We start from the raw sequence: 18,006 nt of genomic DNA on the forward strand, positions 1-18,006 counted from the left end.
TAGACATGTTATCCTTCCTAACCCAACTCTTATCCATCATTAAAGACTTTTTGCAAAATCCTACAACACAAAACAAGTAAATTATATCAAAATATAAACATAAAAACGTTAAACATAAGCAATATAAATTGCTCGGAGGCATGTGAAGACATAAACATGACATACACAATACACAACTGCAGTAGACATAAAATATAGTGTAGTTTGTAGAGTAAAAACTGAAACTGAGAAACAATAAATTTATAGACTCATAAATTAGAGTGCCTAACAACAAACAAATTGATTGCAGTGATGAACCTATTATTAGCTACTGCTCCTTATAAAATCATAATTAATAACTATTATTAACTATGACTTCTATCAGTCGTAGTATCTATTACCTCTTTATTTATCTATCATGAGCCAAGAATAACTTAGGTGACACCTGAGATGCATGATAGGCGATGGTGTGCTTAAAGAGATTTTTGTGTAACATTTGAAATGTGTTCTTTGCATGCACATGCATGGGATAAGTAGAAGATTGATTATGAAGACACACTCACTTTTTTTATTTTGACCCTAATATGTTCTCTTATACATAAAAAAACATGATATAATAAAAAATAAAAAAGAAGATAAAAGCATACCCCATAGATAAGAAAGCCATGCTACTAAGACCCATATGCAAAGCGAGTAGATACTAAAAATACTAGGGTATCCCATTTTATAGAACTTTCAGTCATGATATATCTACTAAAAATGAAATATTTCACTATTGACATGGAGATCAAGAGACCGTAAAAAAGCAGGGGTCTAAATTCTTTGGCAACAAATTTTCAACAATTCTCTTGATCTAGGACTCACACCTAAAAACCCTAGACTTTAGTTTCATATTAATTTTCAAAATAAAAGATTGATAACAAAAACCAATAGTCAAGCAACAACGAAGCAACCAAATCATTTAAAATGCTACCAGGGCATGGCATAGTAATAGGTAAGGAAGAACATATTGATAATGCTCTTGATGACATGCCTATATATACAAGAACTGCATAACCAAAAAACTCACTAAGAAGACTACCCAAGAGTAGGTAAAAAAAATACAATAACGGTTGCTTGAAAAGGCACTCACATGCGTAAGCAAACTATAGAGAAGATCTTCTCAACATGCAGAAGTCACCAAATACATTCAATTAGTGCAGATGCTGGAACCAATGTCCTTTACAAAGCACATATAACTAAAGCAATAGCAGATTCAAACAACCCACATAACATAAATATTTCAAAAATAAAGGTAGAACAAGTCTCCACATGATGAAAATAATATAAGTTGATTATGACCAACAACAATGCCACCAGTATATCCACCCATAAAACAGAGAAGCATCGTCTTCAGTACCATTTTAAAACATAATAGTACATTGAGAAGATGAGTAACACACACATATGCTAGGGTTGCAAATGGTTCGGATTCATGATGGGGCGTTGGAAAATTTTGGCTGTTTCAGATCCGACCCGATCTGACTCCCCAATGTATTTTCTGATATGAAATATGAACTGTTTGCATCCCTAATTCATGCATGAAGGTCCTGTCATAACACATCATTCCTGGAGCAGTTCCAGACTATAAAATCATGGATAGATGAAAAAATCTCAAATTCAAATATGCTGAAACCAATGGATAATTAAAGAGTGGAACATCTGATTCCTACATCATGAGTAACCTCTGGAAGAGGAAAATCCACAAACATGCTTGGCACATAAAATAACAACCTTGCTTTTTTAAACCTGACAGAAATCAGTCCTCAAGGGGGTAAACATTTAACATGTAGTTGAAACCCAGACTGAAAATGCATCCCTAAACCCCCATTGACTCTCCAGCCATTCATAGCTTGATGGTGAATATAAGCTTTATTCAGATCCCAAAATGTTGAGATTTGATTGGAGTGAGATCAGAGTAAGTAACTATCTTCTGGCATTGCATGCTTGACTGTTAAATTCTAAAACATATTGTTACATATAACAACTAGATGTTGGCAAAAAAAAAGGCACGACAAACCTACTGTTTGTTAGGGATGTATACTCAAAACAACATCATCATCTGTTACAACTTGCATAGAGAAATTTGGGCTTTATACATTAAGGCTCTCCCTCAAACACCACCCATTTCGAATGTTGCATGCTGATTGTTGGGGTTTTCTTCATTTTTTCTACTCGGTTTCCTTGTCCAACAATTCCATATTTCTTTGTATCAAAAGTAAAAATAACAACATAATCAAATAGCAAATCATCATCAAACAAAAAAACCAAACGTATCAATAGAAAATACAGACTAAATTACACCAAGATTCAGATTTTCCAAATCATAAAATCAAAACCCACAAGAATCAAATAGGAAATTTCAAGGAAAAAAGAGTATCTACACATAAAACCCATCTCTTCACTCAGATCTAGCATGCAATTCAAAGTCTCCATACAACGAAGTCAAATTTTAAGCTTTATTGAAAACAAAAAACCACAATTTTCTACCGATATCTCCAAGAGAATAATTTAGCGGAAACTCCATAACAGACAAGAAAGGAGGGAAAAAAGAGTGGTTTTCATCCAAACTCTTACAAGGTTCTTGATGGACGGTCCATATCTTATTTGAGGATGTCAAATAGGGTCAGGCGGCTAGGGTTTAGGGCAGCTCCTCCTCCTCGGAGAGAGAGAGAGAAATAGCGAAAGGACGAGAAAGAGATAAGGAGAAATAGTTGATGCAATTTCAGGATCAATGTCTACTCTCTTCGCCTTCACCCTGCAACCACACCAAAAAGAGAAGGACCCCCAAAAAACAAAATAGTGAAAAATCGGAGAAGAATAAGAGTTTGAGGGAGGATGTAAAAGAAAATGGTGATTAGGTTTTTTTTACCCGTCCCACAAAATGTTTCGTGGGAGAGTATTAACTACGGCCTGAAGCCCTAGCGAATACTCAAAAACAACTTTTAACTATGATTCCTTACAGACACAGTTAAAAGGGTACACCCTATGCGACTATTTAAGTACAACTTTTAAAAACCATATTTAAAAGTTTGTATCTATTGCCTCTTTATTTTGTAATAAGATTCACAACATGAAAAAATTCATATTAAAGTCATGAGAAAATTTAGGAATCTCGTGTTCAATGTGCGAATGTTTGACAAGTCTGCAAATGAGGTCACAAGATCTGCATATACAGAGGATGCTCGTGAATCATCTTGTGAACGTCAAGAGGTGTGAGGACATTCACAATAGATGACTACGAATGTGAACATACATTTGCGGACCTCCTTCAGGAGTATTTACTTAAGTGAAGGTAATAAGTTTTCTTCGTGAAGATCATATTATATTTGCGATGATCGTACTGCATTTGCGAAGGTCAAATTAGAGGGCAAAAGTTGGAGACATTCATAATAGGTGACTATCAACATATATTTATGGAGCTCCTTAAGGAGTATTTACTTAAGTGAGGTTCACAAGTTTTCTTTACGAAGGTCGTACTGTGTTTATGGATGTTCACATAATCTTTTTTTTATGGAAATGATGTGAACTTCCTATAATGTACCTGTATATCACACAAACCTCAGCCTGTTCGCAAGTGATGGAAAAAATGTCCTAAAAAAGTCAGGAATAGATGATTTTAGATATGCAGAGGATTTTGTGGTCATTTTGAAAAGTGCACCATTTTGTAAGGACACTACAATCATTTTTCAAACATAAAATGCATTTTAATTATTTTACAACATTTGGGTTGCTGAGACACACTTGATTGCAAACCAAATTTGATTTGATGTCATATGAATCAAAATCACAAGAGACCTTTGGACATTATAATTCTCACTTAAATGAGAAAACATACATTTGCAAAAGGCAAATGCGATTTGGTTTCTCTTCTTATTTTCTGATGTTTTGTTTTGCCAAGGAGTTTCATTCTTTCGTTTGCACGAGAGCTTGTATCTCATGAGATGTTACTAAACACGCCCTAAGTATTCTCCAATCCCTAACCTCACCAAACTTTTCCCATTTTTAAGCATTCTTGAAACTTTTAATCTGAGTTAAGCAAATAACACCATCAAGCAAGCATCATAAAGCCTAATCCCATTCTTATATTAGAACAACTAGTGAAGCTTACAAAACTGGCTAAAGCCTAATTTTGTTCTAACTCTAGAACAACGCATCATTGTTCTGATTTCTTTGTCTAAAATTGACAAAAGCCTAAGCGTGCAGTCAATGTGGCACCTCTCAACTAGGGTGTCAACGGGTCGGGTTTACCCTGACTCGACCCGAACCAACCTATAGGGTCTGGGTATGGTGATAAATAATAAGACCCGATACTCGGGTCCAGACCTAAAGGTCCGATTATTACATGGACCAGAATATAGTTTGTGAAATTTTATACCAGACCCTAGACGCGACTCGAGTTTCGATTAAGACCCGCAAATTTTCAATGTAAAAATGACAAAAATATGGTTTGGGTATGGTTCAGATCTGGTTCATGTAGTTCTTATCGGATCCAAGTATGATTTTCTTATAGTGGACCAGATTAGACTTGGGTCTGAACCCGATATTATACATGAAAACCAGGTCCAAGTCTGGTTCCACCTGGGTTTGAAACAAACCCGACCCATTGACCCCCTACTCTCAACTAGTGGTATCAATGGGTCAGGTTTGACGCGAACCCAACCTATATCAAACCTTATAGGGTCAGGGTTTGGTGATAAATAAGAATGCCCAATTAGAATCCAGGCTGGATTCCAAGGGTCCGATTAATATATGGTGTTGGGTATGGTTTGTGAAATTTCATACTAGACTCGGGCCCGGTATGATTTATCTTATGATGAGTCCGATCAGAACCAGGTCTGAATCCTGTACCAGTTTGAGTCTGATTCCACCTCGACACTCCTCAACTCAGGGACGCCGAACCAGAGCTAGCAAAATTTATTTTAATAAAAAAAAAACACCACTGTACTTTACTTTTAATGTTATTTCTTGCTCGCTGTCCCTAATGCTTCTTAAATGCTGTGGGCACGCATGTATTTTTAAACAATTGCTTTTCGCTTCACGCGTTGCTTCTCCCTCCTTTGGTTAACTATAACAAAAGATTGTTGAGCATTTTAAATCTAACCTGTTTTTTTTGACGTATAGAGATGATTAGTTGAACATAGAACTCTTAAATATGAGGATTAAGGACAAAAAAAAACTTTTCATGGAATGGGGCACGCACCACCGGGTTGACTCGGCTCGGATCACCCAGTCACCAGTCAGGGTCAAAAACCAAGTGTGACCTGGCTTTAACAAAACTAGAAACGAATCATGGGCTGATTATGCTTGTATTAATATAATTTTACATGAAATATATTATAAAAATATTATATAATATATTAGTAAAATACTAAAAAAAATAGGTAATATATAAATATATTTATACAAAATAAAAGTTAACGTAACTCGCTCTCAATGACGAGCTGAGTGCCAAGTCACCGGGTTTTAAAACACTGGTTTTACTTCACAGGGGAGCGAGCCCATCGAACAAGCAAAAACTTGGAAGGCATAGCTCTTCAGTGTAATAATCATAAAATATTACACTAATTTGTAAAAAAAATAATATGTTGGGTTTTTTGGTAATTCTACTGAAGAAAAAGCATTGTTCGCCTAACAACGTATAGAAGACGAGAACACTTTCCGTTAGAGAGAGAGAGAGAGAGAGGGCAAGCGATTTTCGAAGGTTCTTCCCCCAAAATTCGCTCTCTGATCGCCAAATCTTCCCCTGAACTCACCTCGAATTCTAATCATAGAGTTTTTCGCGTCGATTTTTTTCGGTTCTCGCGAGAAATCGGGTGTTTTTTTTGGTTTGGTGTTTTCGCAGTTCGATCAAATCGTTTTCTGATGGTATGAAATGAGGGAATTGCAAGAGGCGATAGTTCTGTCTCCGCCGAGGGCGACGACGACGACGACGAAGAATGGGGTAGCCGGGGCCGACCCGATGGGGTTTCTCCGGCGGTGGAGCTCCGGGTGCCACGGGTGGTGGGTCGACGCAGGCCTCGTCATCCCTTCGTTACTCTTCCTAGTGTTCTTGCTCACGCAGGCGAGGAAAAGCTTCAAGAAGCTCGTCCATGGCCGCTCGTACATAATGATCACGTATTACGCCCTCCTCTGGATCGTCGCCGTCCTCAATTTCCTCTGGTGTTTGCTCCAGGTAATCGCATGATTGTGATTGTTGATTTTGTTAGAGTTCCTTTATCGGTTTAGCGTTTAGTATTTGAGGCTTTGAACTGTGGAGCTTGATGAATTGGTTAAGATTGATTAGGTAAGCTTTTAGGGTTGAATTTGGTGAATTGGTAAATTTTATGTAAATTTGTTCTTCCGGGCTTGATTTTTTCAATTGGGTTTATGCAATTATGTTGATTGTTGCATTTCGCCCTTTTCATATTTTCTGGTTGTTAATTTGATGAGTGTGGCGTTTCAGTGGGCTGGGTAGAATTTTCCATTAGTAGAACCTTGGGGCGTGTTTTGCTTTAGTATGCCGAGTTGGTGAATTTTACCTCTACCTGTGAAGTTGAGATTATCTAAAGTGTATATCATTGTCAAAGTCATTCCTTGCTATCCATGATACAGATAAGTTCCATTAGTTCTATGAATTCCCAACCACTGGTTTATGAAATGCATGAAACACACTATAGGTTTTATTTTATGCTGTAATGTTCAACGGTTTTGTCTTTGTATGAATCAAGCGTGCTAACTTCATCTTTGCTACTATATGCGCACTGTTTAAGACACTCATTAAGGAAGTGAGGCCACTGGATGTTAAGACATAAGTCTTAGCAAAGAGTATTTAAAGCTTTCAAAGAATTGAAAAAAAAACTGGACCATTATGGGTAAAGTTGAAGGTCTTGATCATAGTATTAAGAAAAAACTCTTAAAATGTAAAATTAGCAAAACAAAGCTGACATGGTATGGCCATGAACTTGGGACTCGTGTTCCACCATTCCACTGTAGTCAAAATGGCAAGTTGACTCAGCTATAGGTAACAAAGACTCATTCAGTCTTTTCAACCCTCACCTATATTTTTTCAAGTCAATCAAGTCATGAAGATTCCTGCATGTTTCTCATGCCCAAAGAATTGGGAGTGAAGGGGACCACTAGATTCAGGAAAATTTTCGCATCATGGACTTCATAGATAAAATGCTGGCCAAGATTCTAGCCAAAATATTGGAGTGATCAATTTGATGGTATCTCGTAATAAAAATTTATTCATATCAAGTAGGCATATTTAAGAACTTGGAATAATTACTGATGAGGTAGTTCATGCCATCACGCCGAAGGAGAGGGCATTCATTTTGAAGCTGACTTAGAAAAGGTGTTCAATTTAACAATTGAAAATTGTGAACCTTTCCTTGATGGTATGGGATTTGATTGAAGTGGAGACCTTTTGTTAATGGAAAATCAGGGGACTGTTTAAAGCCAAGTAGTGGTCTTAGGTAATACACTGTCACTGATATCGGCAATATTTTGAAAATATCGCGAGAAATACTTTTATTTTAAGGTAGAAGATATTAAAGGTAATATCTCGCAATATTTTCAAAATGACCAGAAGACAAAATATTGTGATATTATTGCTATAATATCTCAATATTTTTTTAGAAAAACTCTTTTTTATTTATTTTAAGTTTGCATTTCCTATTTTTGTTTCTTTTATATTTTAAAACCTTTAAAACATGTTTCTTTATATTTCTGGAAGAAAAACAATGCAAAACTTATTATTTTCTTCATTTTTTTTGTTATTTATATTTTTTTCCAATTTTTTAAACTCGCGAGATATTCTCGAGATTTATCAGCTTTTGAAAATCTCTCCGATAAATACCCTTGCCGAGAAATTACCTTTAACGTTACAGGTGACTATGGACACATTGCCACTTTTGCTGGCTTTAGAAGGCTGAATTTGCTAGATATCTCCATTAGTCCACCTTCTATTCCATATGACATATTATTGTTTTGGCGTGCTTCTAAAACCAGATTTTGGAGGTTTTGTTTGATAATTCATTGAAAATGAATGTAAGCTTAAGAACAATGTCGATGAACAAGCAAGGATGGGGGCTTGTTGCATCTTCCATTGTGAGGTTGGGGAACTTCTTTTGAAGTATTTGGGATTGTTCTTTGCATTTGGGAGGATGTAAGAATCTCATTGGCAACTATGAAAGATAGAATTGTAAATGATTCCAGATGTTGAGCTATTAATGGCTATTATATTTTTGGCGTGGCTGGTGGGCTAGTTAAAGAGCAAATATAAGATGAGTGAATGGCCTTGGAATTGGGAAATGAATTATAAACTAAGTCATAGAGACACAAACATATATGCGTACATGACCCATAGACAAATTCAAGAAAGAAAATTTAAAAAATAGGACATGAGGACATGCATATATATATATATATAATTTATTATCATTTAAAGTAAAAAAAATCATGTTATATTCAATCATGAAAAAAGGAGGTATGATTGTATGTATAAAAGGAACATAAAAGTTTATAGGGAGGCTTTTTATTTTTCATTTTCATGCTAAAAATTAGACACTTTTTATTTTTCATTTTCATGATAAAAATTGGGCATCATTTAATGCATGATTGTAGTAAGCTATATGGTGTTCCCAGACTGCTTCCGGTTTGATTCCGTATCCACTTCTAGGTCATTCCATGCTCCCTGCTTCCTAAAATTTTTGAATTGTCTTGTTCCCCACATCATTTCTCACTTCCACTTTCTAGTCTGGCAACTTTTGTTGATCCTTTACAATGATCTCTTGATTTGGTACTCAAGGATGCTGAGATGATGGTTATTAGCTAATTATGGTTGTGATTGTTAAATTATGTATATATAAATATATATATACATATACTTATATATATACATTCGTATATATATAAGTATATATACATATATATATATATACATAATATAATTTTTTCTGTTTTGTATAAACCAAAAACCCGATAGGGGTGTTTTGGTAATTCCACCTGTACATTTTCTTTTTTACCTTTTTTCTTTCTTTTTCCCCCTTTTCTTTTTACTTTTTCCTTTTTCAGTTTTTGTCTTTTAGGACCATAAGGGGCCCCACCTATCTAGTCGTTGGGGCCCCAACAGTCATATTTATGACCGTTGGGGCTCCCAACGACTAGAAGGGAGCCCCCTTTATGGTCCTCCTTTATGCTCTCCTCCTCTATATAAAGAGGAGGCTCCCCCTTGTAAATGTATGGGTTTTTCACCCTTCTCTTTCTTTTTTCAATAATATCCAACTTATGACTTTAAGTCATTTTCACTTTTGAGAGTTTCGTGTGTGCACTTTTTGTGCTTGTGTTCTTGAATCTTGTGGTCACTCTTTAAGAGTGCCTTTTGCTCTATTGGTGCTTCCGCCTCTTTTCATTACATGATATCAGAGCAAGGTTGGTGATTGGGCTTCTCTTTTGCTATCTTGGAACGCGTGCCTCTCAGAGTTTTGAAGAAAGGAAGCATATTTGGTGCCGATGGAACGTGACTCTAAAGTGGAGCTTTCTTTTAAGCTAAATGGGTCCAACTATCTCATGTGGGCCTCCGCTATGGAAAATCATCTAAGAGGTAAGAAACTTTGGGGTTTTGTTATGGGAACTACTCCCGAACCCTCTCTTGTTCTCACTAAAATCGAAAATGAGATTGAAAAAGCTTTAGATGGCGATGAGCGCATCAAAGCTATCAATGACCATCAATCCAAAGTTGAGGATTGGGAAAATAACCATGCCAAAATTTTGGCATGGTTTATGAACAATGTTGATCTTAAAAAATGTGCTAATATTGCCAAATTTAGAAGGGCCAATGAGGCTTGGTTTTTCCTTAAGGGTATGTATACCCAAAAGGATCTTGCTCGACAATTTTTTTGTCAAGAAAAAATCCGTTCCACTAAACAAATGGATATGAGTGTCCGGGACTATTTTAGCTCTCTAACCCCTCTTTGGGATGAACTTGCCCTTCTTGAGCCTAAATGGGTAGATCCACAAGATATTGAGTTAAGAGGGGAACAAATTGAAAAGGAGCACTTTTTTCAATTTCTTCATGGACTTCGCCCGGAATTTGAACAAGTTAGGGCATCTCTTCTTCATAGAAGCAAAGCCCTACCTATTGAAGATGCCCTTGCCGAGATATGTCAAGAAGAAACTCGACTTGGCTTGAGCATTAAGAGTGATGAAGTTTTGGCCGTTACTAGGCCCAGATCGAATGTGAAAGCATATAGACCTCCCCATTTTAACAAAAATAGTAATGGGCCTAGAAAGGGAATAATATGCCATTATTGCAATGAACCGGGACACATTAGACCGGTTTGTCCAAAACTTAAAGGAAAGGTAGCCGCGGTTGGAGAAAATTCTCCAAAGAAGGAAGAAGGTACTAAAGAGGGAGATATCAAAGAAACTCTAAATCACATCTCTGAAGTTCTCCAACATCTTCTCAAGACTTCTCCTTCAACATCCGGAGCCGCCATCGCCTACTCTTCATCACCTCCAAGTATGTGGATACTAGACTCCGGTGCTTCTTTTCATATGACATCTCATAAAAACTCTCTTTCAAATGTTTTTTCCGAACCCATGTCCTCCTATGTTTCAACGGCCGATGGAACATCATTGAAAATTGAAAGTATTGGAACACTTGACTTCAAAAATTCTCAAAACTTTTTTGTTCCTAAAGTAAGAATCGTTCCAAAAACTAATTTAAATCTTTTTTCCGTTTTCCAAATTCCAAATCACCGATCATGGATGCCAAGTCTCTTTCTCACCTAAAGATTGCACCGTGAAGGATCTTCAGTCAGGGAAGCTGATTGGGCAAGGCCATAGAAGGGATGATCTCTATTTTATGGACTTTTTGACACTTCCATCTAAGTCATCTTGCAATCTTGTAAAAGACAAAAGTATTGGAATTTGGCATGAGAGACTTGGTCATCCAAATTTTGTAAAAATGTCCCTTTTTTCGTTTTTGAACAATACTTGTAAAGACAATCACATGACTTGTAAAGATTGCATTTTTGGAAAATCTAAAGCTACTCCATTTCCTCAAAGAAGTTACTTTACCACTCGGCCATTTGAGCTTGTTCATTCCGATGTGTGGGGACCCTCCCCTATTTTGTCTAAAGGAGGTTTTTCGTATTATGTGGTCTTTATTGATGACTTCACTCGATTTACGTGGATATACTTCCTAAGTCGCAAATCCGAAGTCTTCTCCTTCTTTAAAGAATTTCATGCAATGGTTAAAAATCAATTTTTGGGAAATTTATCTATTCTTAGATCCGATTCGAGAGGTGAATATATGTCTAATGATTTTCAAAGCTATTTAAAAGAAAATGGAATTTGTCATCAACGTTCTTGTCCTAACACTCCGCAACAAAATGGTCTTGCGGAAAGAAAGCATAGGCACATAATAAAAACTACAAGAACGTTATTGATTTCAAAAAATATCCCAAAATCCTTTTGGGCCGAAGCGGTTCTAACCTCAACATATCTCATCAATAGAACCCCTTCATCCTCTTTGAAAAATCTTTCTCCATTTGAAAAACTTTACAATATGTCTCCCGATTATAAAAGATTAAGAATTTTTGGATGTAAATGCTTTGTTCTAACTCGCAAAAATGATAAACTTTCTCCTAGGGCTATTGAATGCATTTTCTTGGGATATGGCAAAAAACAAAAAGAATATCGATGTTTTGATATGCTTAAGAACAAACTTTATATCTCAAAAGATGTCACATTCCTCGAAGAAGAAAATGGTTTTTTGCACCAACCAAATGAAAATATTGACTATTCCTTCTTATTTGACTTGTTACCTCAAGAAAACATCATAGATGATCATGTTGATCCTAGTGAACCTCTTAATGAAGATCCTTTTGAACATCCAAATAATGATCAAAACTTAGAAGAAAATGTTTCAAGACAAATACAAGTCTACTCTAGAAGGAATGAAAGAAATCTCCCTTGTGCCCTTGAAAAATTCTCTCAAAGTGAGTTGATCGAAGAGACCTCTCAAAGAAGATCAAATCGTATTCCCAAAATACCAAATAGATTTGTTTCTTATGACTCTTTTTCTCCTAATTTTCGAGCATGCCTACTTGCTCTTCACTTCTTTCATGAACCATCTCATTATAATGATGCTAAACAATATGCTCATTGGAATGAAGCTATGGAACTTGAACTTAATGCCCTTAAAAAGGCGCAAACTTGGGAAATCATTGATCCTCCCAATGGCAAGAAACCCATTGGATGTAGATGGGTTTTTAAGGTAAAAACTAAGAGTGATGGTTCATTAGAAAGATATAAGGCTAGGTTGGTAGCCAAGGGATATGCCCAAGAATATGGGGTAGATTATGATGAAACTTTTGCCCCAGTTGCTCGAATGACGAGTGTTCGAGCCCTTATTGCTATAGCCTCTGTTAAAAAATGGCCAATCTTTCAACTTGACGTCAAAAATGCCTTTTTGAATGGTAATTTAAATGAAGAAGTTTATATGGAACTGCCTCCAGGTATGAATTTAGATGGAAAAATTTTGAAATTAAAAAAGGCCTTATATAGACTTAAGCAAGCTCCTAAAGCTTGGTATGACAGGTTTAGTAATGTACTAATCAATTTAGGTTTTTCTTCTTGCTATACTGACACTACTCTTTTTGTTAAAAGGACAGGTGACTCCATTATTATGCTTCTGCTGTATGTTGATGATATGATCATCACTGGGAATGACAAAAAGGGAGTAAATGATGTTAAGTCTGTGTTAAAAGATACTTTTGATATGTCTGATATTGGTTTTTTGAGATATTTTTTAGGAATTGAAGTGGCTTATTCCGCGCGTGGACACATCTTATCTCAAATGAAATTAGCTGCAGAAATTTGTACCAAATCAGGAATATCCGATGAAAAGAAAGTTGAAACTCCCGAAGTTATCAATTCGAAACTAAGACTTGAATATGGTGTTCTCTTTGAAGATCCAACCCCCTACCGTCAATTAATCGGATCCCTCACCTATCTATCCATCACACGTCCAGACATAGCTCATGCGGTTCATGCAGCGAGTCAGTTTCAGCATGCACCTACTTGGGTTCATATGGCGGCCGTAATGAAAATTGTGCGATATATCAAACATACCATCTCCAAGGGACTCTTCTTATCCTCTTCCTCATCTCTTGAATTGACTGCTTTTACTGATGCTGACTGGGGAGGAAATCCCAATGATCGTATCTCAATTACGGGTCTTTGCATTTTTTTAGGTGAATCTCTCATCTCGTGGAGATGCAAGAAGCAGTAGAAGGTCCCATTATCATCTACTGAAGCTGAATATCGGGCTATGGCGATGACAACCATGAAAATTGTGTGGCTCAGAAGTCTCCTTGGTGACATGGGCGTTCTCATTTCCACTCCCACCAAGCTCTGTTGTGATAACAAAAGTGCGATATACATTGCCAGCAATCACACCTTGCATGAGCGGACCAAGCATATCGAAATGGATTGCCATTATGTTCGAGACGAATATCGCAAAGGAACCATCACATTGCCATATGTCACTTCAGAGTATCAACTGGCTGACTTCTTCACCAAGGCGCTTCCAACTCCACGATTCATGTTTCTTCTTGGCAAACTTTCGGTCTTCTCCTCGTAAAGTTTGAGGGGGCATGTTAAATTATGTATATATAAATATATATATACATATACTTATATATATACATTCGTATATATATAAGTATATATACGTATATATATATACATAATATAGTTTTTTCTGTTTTGTATAAACCAAAAACCCGATAGGGGTGTTTTGGTAATTCCACCTGTACATTTTCTTTTTTACCTTTTTTCTTTTTTCTTTCTTTTTCCCCTTTTTCTTTTTGCTTTTTCCTTTTTCAGTTTTTGTCTTTTAGGACCATAAGGGGCCCCACCTATCTAGTCGTTGGGGCCCCAACAGTCATATTTATGACCGTTGGGGCTCCCAACGACTAGAAGGGAGCCCCCTTTATGGTCCTCCTTTATGCTCTCCTCCTCTATATAAAGAGGAGGCTCCCCCTTGTAAATGTATGGGTTTTTCACCCTTCTCTTTCTTTCTTCAATAATATCCAACTTATGACTTTAAGTCATTTTCACTTTTGAGAGTTTCGTGTGTGCACTTTTTGTGCTTGTGTTCTTGAATCTTGTGGTCACTCTTTAAGAGTGCCTTTTGCTCTATTGGTGCTTCCGCCTCTTTTCATTACAGTGATGTGGTCCCTTCCCTTCAGTTTAGATTTTAAATGAAGTGAAACTGGAACATCTTGAAGTTTGGTGCTCCAGTATTAACAAAATTTGTTTTCCTTGGATATACCAATCCAGGACAAAATTGATGCTGTTAGATCTCACGTTTCTTTGTATCTCTGTGAAACATGATAAATGATGGCCTTGTCATTCAGAAGATTCCCTTTTCCTTGTTCTCAAGGAAGCTTCTACTTTTATTTGATCCCAGATGAGTGTGGGAAGGAAATTTAAGTGGTGAGCATCTGTGTTTGATATTTGACATAAATGTGTCTATCAAGTAACATCCTATTCTCCTATTGACATATCTAGATTTAAGGTGTCTTCTTTGGATGTGTCTATCTTTTAATAAATGTATGTGCATATTTACTTACAACAACAACAACAACAACTACAACTACGCCTTCATCCCAAAACAATTGGGGTCAGCGATATGAACCGAAAAAGAAATTCATTTTGGGTCTTCCACATGAATCCTTTTCCTCCAATCATTTCTATCCAATGCCATGTCCTCGGTGAGGTTCAAAGCATTCATATCCTTTCCTATCATCTCCATCCAAGTCTTCCTAGGCCTACCCCGACCTCTTTTAACTAATATATTTTCCCATTTCTCCAACCTTCTAACTGGAGCATCATTAGGCCTTCGCTGAATATGTCCAAACCACAGTAAACGATTCTCTCGCATCTTATTTTCAATGGGTGCAACACCTACCTTCTTACGTATCTCCTCGTTCCGAATCTTATCTTTTATTGCCTATATGTGCATATTTACTTAGATCGTATAAATTTTAGATCAATGTTTTTTCCATTGCTGACATTTGTGTTGTGTTATTGGATCTTTGATGTAAAACTAAATTGCCTATTTGAGTTTTCAGAAGAGGAAATGATGTGTTTGGGTTTCAGGCATGGCAGTGTACTCCTGGGAAAGAGTTTGCTTGGAATCTTTTGTCATTGTTGACAACTACTGGAATGCTGTTCCTGGAAGTCAGTTTGCTGGCTTTTTTACTTCAAGGAAACCATCTTAATGGATTGGAAGCTTTAATGCGTACACTCGTTATATCAGGGATCATAGTATGTGTGGATTTTTTTCTCAAGGTAACCCTTCATTTTCCCCCTTATCAATATACTTCAATTTGTCATCAATTCGAGGAAGGATTTATTGCTAACAGAGGTTTTCATTGAATAGCTTAATTAGAATCTGTAACTGGGTGATGTGTTTTAGCTTTTAAGTTGGTTTGTAACATGCCTTGCCTGTATTGCACTGTATGTCCAATGGAATATTGAACCTGTTCTCCAAAGTTGGCATTTCTTGCAAGAACTGCATTGATTCTTTCACCTTCTCATTTTATTTTCAGAGACGGAAGAACTTATTAGAGCTTGTAGATTTCATAAAATGGATGCACATGTATTGGTGATTTTCACTATGGAAGTCAGACATGTCGGCCAAGAGCTAGTGGGTTCCTTACAATTTGCTAGGGGTATTTTTACAATATGATTGTTACCTTACTACCTCAAATGGAAACCTTTATGCTGAAAATGAAACATTCTTCTGCTTATTTTAGTCTACATAACCAGCTCTGATTTGTGAGTCATGTCCTGACCATGTGTTTTTATTGAGTGGAGAGATGATATGGTTGTGAATGCTTTTATTTTTTTCTAACACAGTTTCCTTTCCTCTCTAGTCGGTCTATATATTTGGCTTCGGTGTCTCTTTATTTGTTGACAACAGTGATGAAGCAGATGGGCATAAGTGGGTTCTGTGGGTCTTCCATCGGCTACTTCTTACTTCAGTCTATGCCTTGGTCTTTTTCATGCACCATACAAAATGGAGAGACAGGTTGCCAGGTAAATAGAACTTCCATTGTGTCTTGACACATTTCATTTGTACTTCGTATTATGATTCTGGGCTTGCTCAATAGACCTCAAATAAAATGAGCCCTGACTTTTGGACTCAGTTTGAGTCGGTCAAAACTCTGAACAAATGACCTGACCCAGAATGAGTGCTTAGTGAGAGTTGGTAAAGACTATGGGACTCACTTTGAATCACTGAAGTCTCTGAGCAATGGGCTGCTAGTTGGTGTTGAAGTAATGATGTTAGTTTTGGGTTTCTAACCTGTGCTTCTGTAAATCGTCCTGTTCAATTTTTACCCCCTGATACATGGGAGATATGGCAGGCTACCTTCTTCTACTGGTGTTTAACTATCTACTTTTCAATTTGTACAGCGAGACCTGCATTTTATAACTATATCGCTGCAATGCTATTCCTTAATGTAACAGCACTCTTTGCTTGTGCGCTTATGGGGATTGGTGCTGGTTTTGGCTTCTGGTATATTCCTTTTCTCCCACCTATACCTAATAATGCTGCAATCTATCTATTGCAATTTATTTGTTAGAATGACTAAATTCTTGTACTTTTCATATTAACCTTGTTCGGAGGCTTGCTAAAATGAGAAAAAACATTTTGTTCTGTGATGCAGGCTTTATAGCCTCACCGTTCTCATTTATCATGCCCTTTATCTTCCTCTCATATATTTGACGTTTCTGTCAGATTTTTTCCTGGTGAGTGTTTTGTTACACAGTCTCATCTGTTTAAGACATACATTATTGGAATTGAATGCTAGCCAAACATACATCCTTATATATGAAACTTAATTTTAACATGATAGGAAGAGGATCTTCATTTGGATAATGTATACTACTCCGAGATGAAAGATGCTGGTTTCTTCGACACAGATTGGGATTAATCATGTGGTGGCATGAAATGAATGTTTTTCCTTTACTTCTCTGTAATGTACATGAATGTTACAAACCTTTAAACGGATTTCAGTGATAGCAAGTCCCAGTATGCTGTGTATGGAATAACAATATAGTCTGTGGAATCATATCGGCAAATTGCCAAAGAACTATGTTCATAAGATAGAAATACTCTATCCACACAACACGAATGATATGGTGCCCTCATGGACATTTGTGGTGGCATGAAATGAATGTTTTTCCTTTACTTCTCTGTAATGTACATGAATGTTACAAACCTTTAAACGGATTTCAGTGATAGCAAGTCCCAGTATGCTGTGTATGGAATAACGATATAGTCTGTGGAATCATATCGGCAAGTAGCCAAAGAACTATGTTCATAAGATAGAAATACTCTATCGACACGACACAAATGATATGGTGCCCTCTTCATGGACATTTCACCATGGCGTTCTGGATGAGTGAGCTTCATGGGTTGGATCTCGATCTAGGTTGGAAACACTGATTCATGGGCTGTTTCCCCATGGGCTTTGGACCTAACAACTGGACCTGCATCTAATTGGCCCTGGTATACACGGACGTATATGAATCACCAGGCAGATATGGTGCAATTGAATGAGTCACTGTATTCGTTGCATCATGTTAGTCCTCAAGGGGCTCTGGATAAGGGCTTCATACTGGAGGCAATGAGTCCTCAAGTAACCCTGGAAAGGGCTTTTCTACTAGGAAATGAATCAAATGGTCTCAGCTTCCACAGGGCAAGAATAGCTGGGTTTGATGAGTTCTTCAATGCTGTGCTCCAGTTCAAACCCCAAGGTGACAATCTGATGTCAAAATAACCTTCATTTGTAGCGTTCAAAAACGTTGTATTTGAACAACGATCATCTAGTTATATCATGAAAAACTAATCCAACTGTCTAGGGCGAAAAAACAAAAGGTGCTAATATCGATTAGTGCTAGTTCCACCTTGTTTGTTTCATT

General features: G+C 36.8%; 1 protein-coding gene across 1 annotated transcript; it reads left to right on the forward strand.

Annotated features, from left to right (window-relative positions):
* The first annotated feature begins 5,657 nt into the window (after positions 1–5,657).
* LOC149837746 (protein CANDIDATE G PROTEIN-COUPLED RECEPTOR 2-like) lies at positions 5,658–17,104 on the forward strand. The gene is made up of 6 exons (XM_090007487.1): positions 5,658–6,193; positions 15,175–15,366; positions 15,954–16,116; positions 16,495–16,597; positions 16,749–16,830; positions 16,938–17,104. Exons 1-6 carry the CDS (start codon positions 5,894–5,896, stop codon positions 17,013–17,015), a joined length of 918 nt encoding a protein of 305 aa, XP_089863613.1. The 5' UTR covers positions 5,658–5,893; the 3' UTR covers positions 17,016–17,104.
* Positions 17,105–18,006: the final 902 nt, after the last annotated feature.

Source organism: Nuphar pumila, chromosome 5 (genome assembly GCF_984573655.1).
Source record: "Nuphar pumila chromosome 5, dmNupPumi1.hap1.1, whole genome shotgun sequence".
In the NCBI taxonomy this organism is placed as follows: Eukaryota; Viridiplantae; Streptophyta; class Magnoliopsida; order Nymphaeales; family Nymphaeaceae; genus Nuphar; species Nuphar pumila.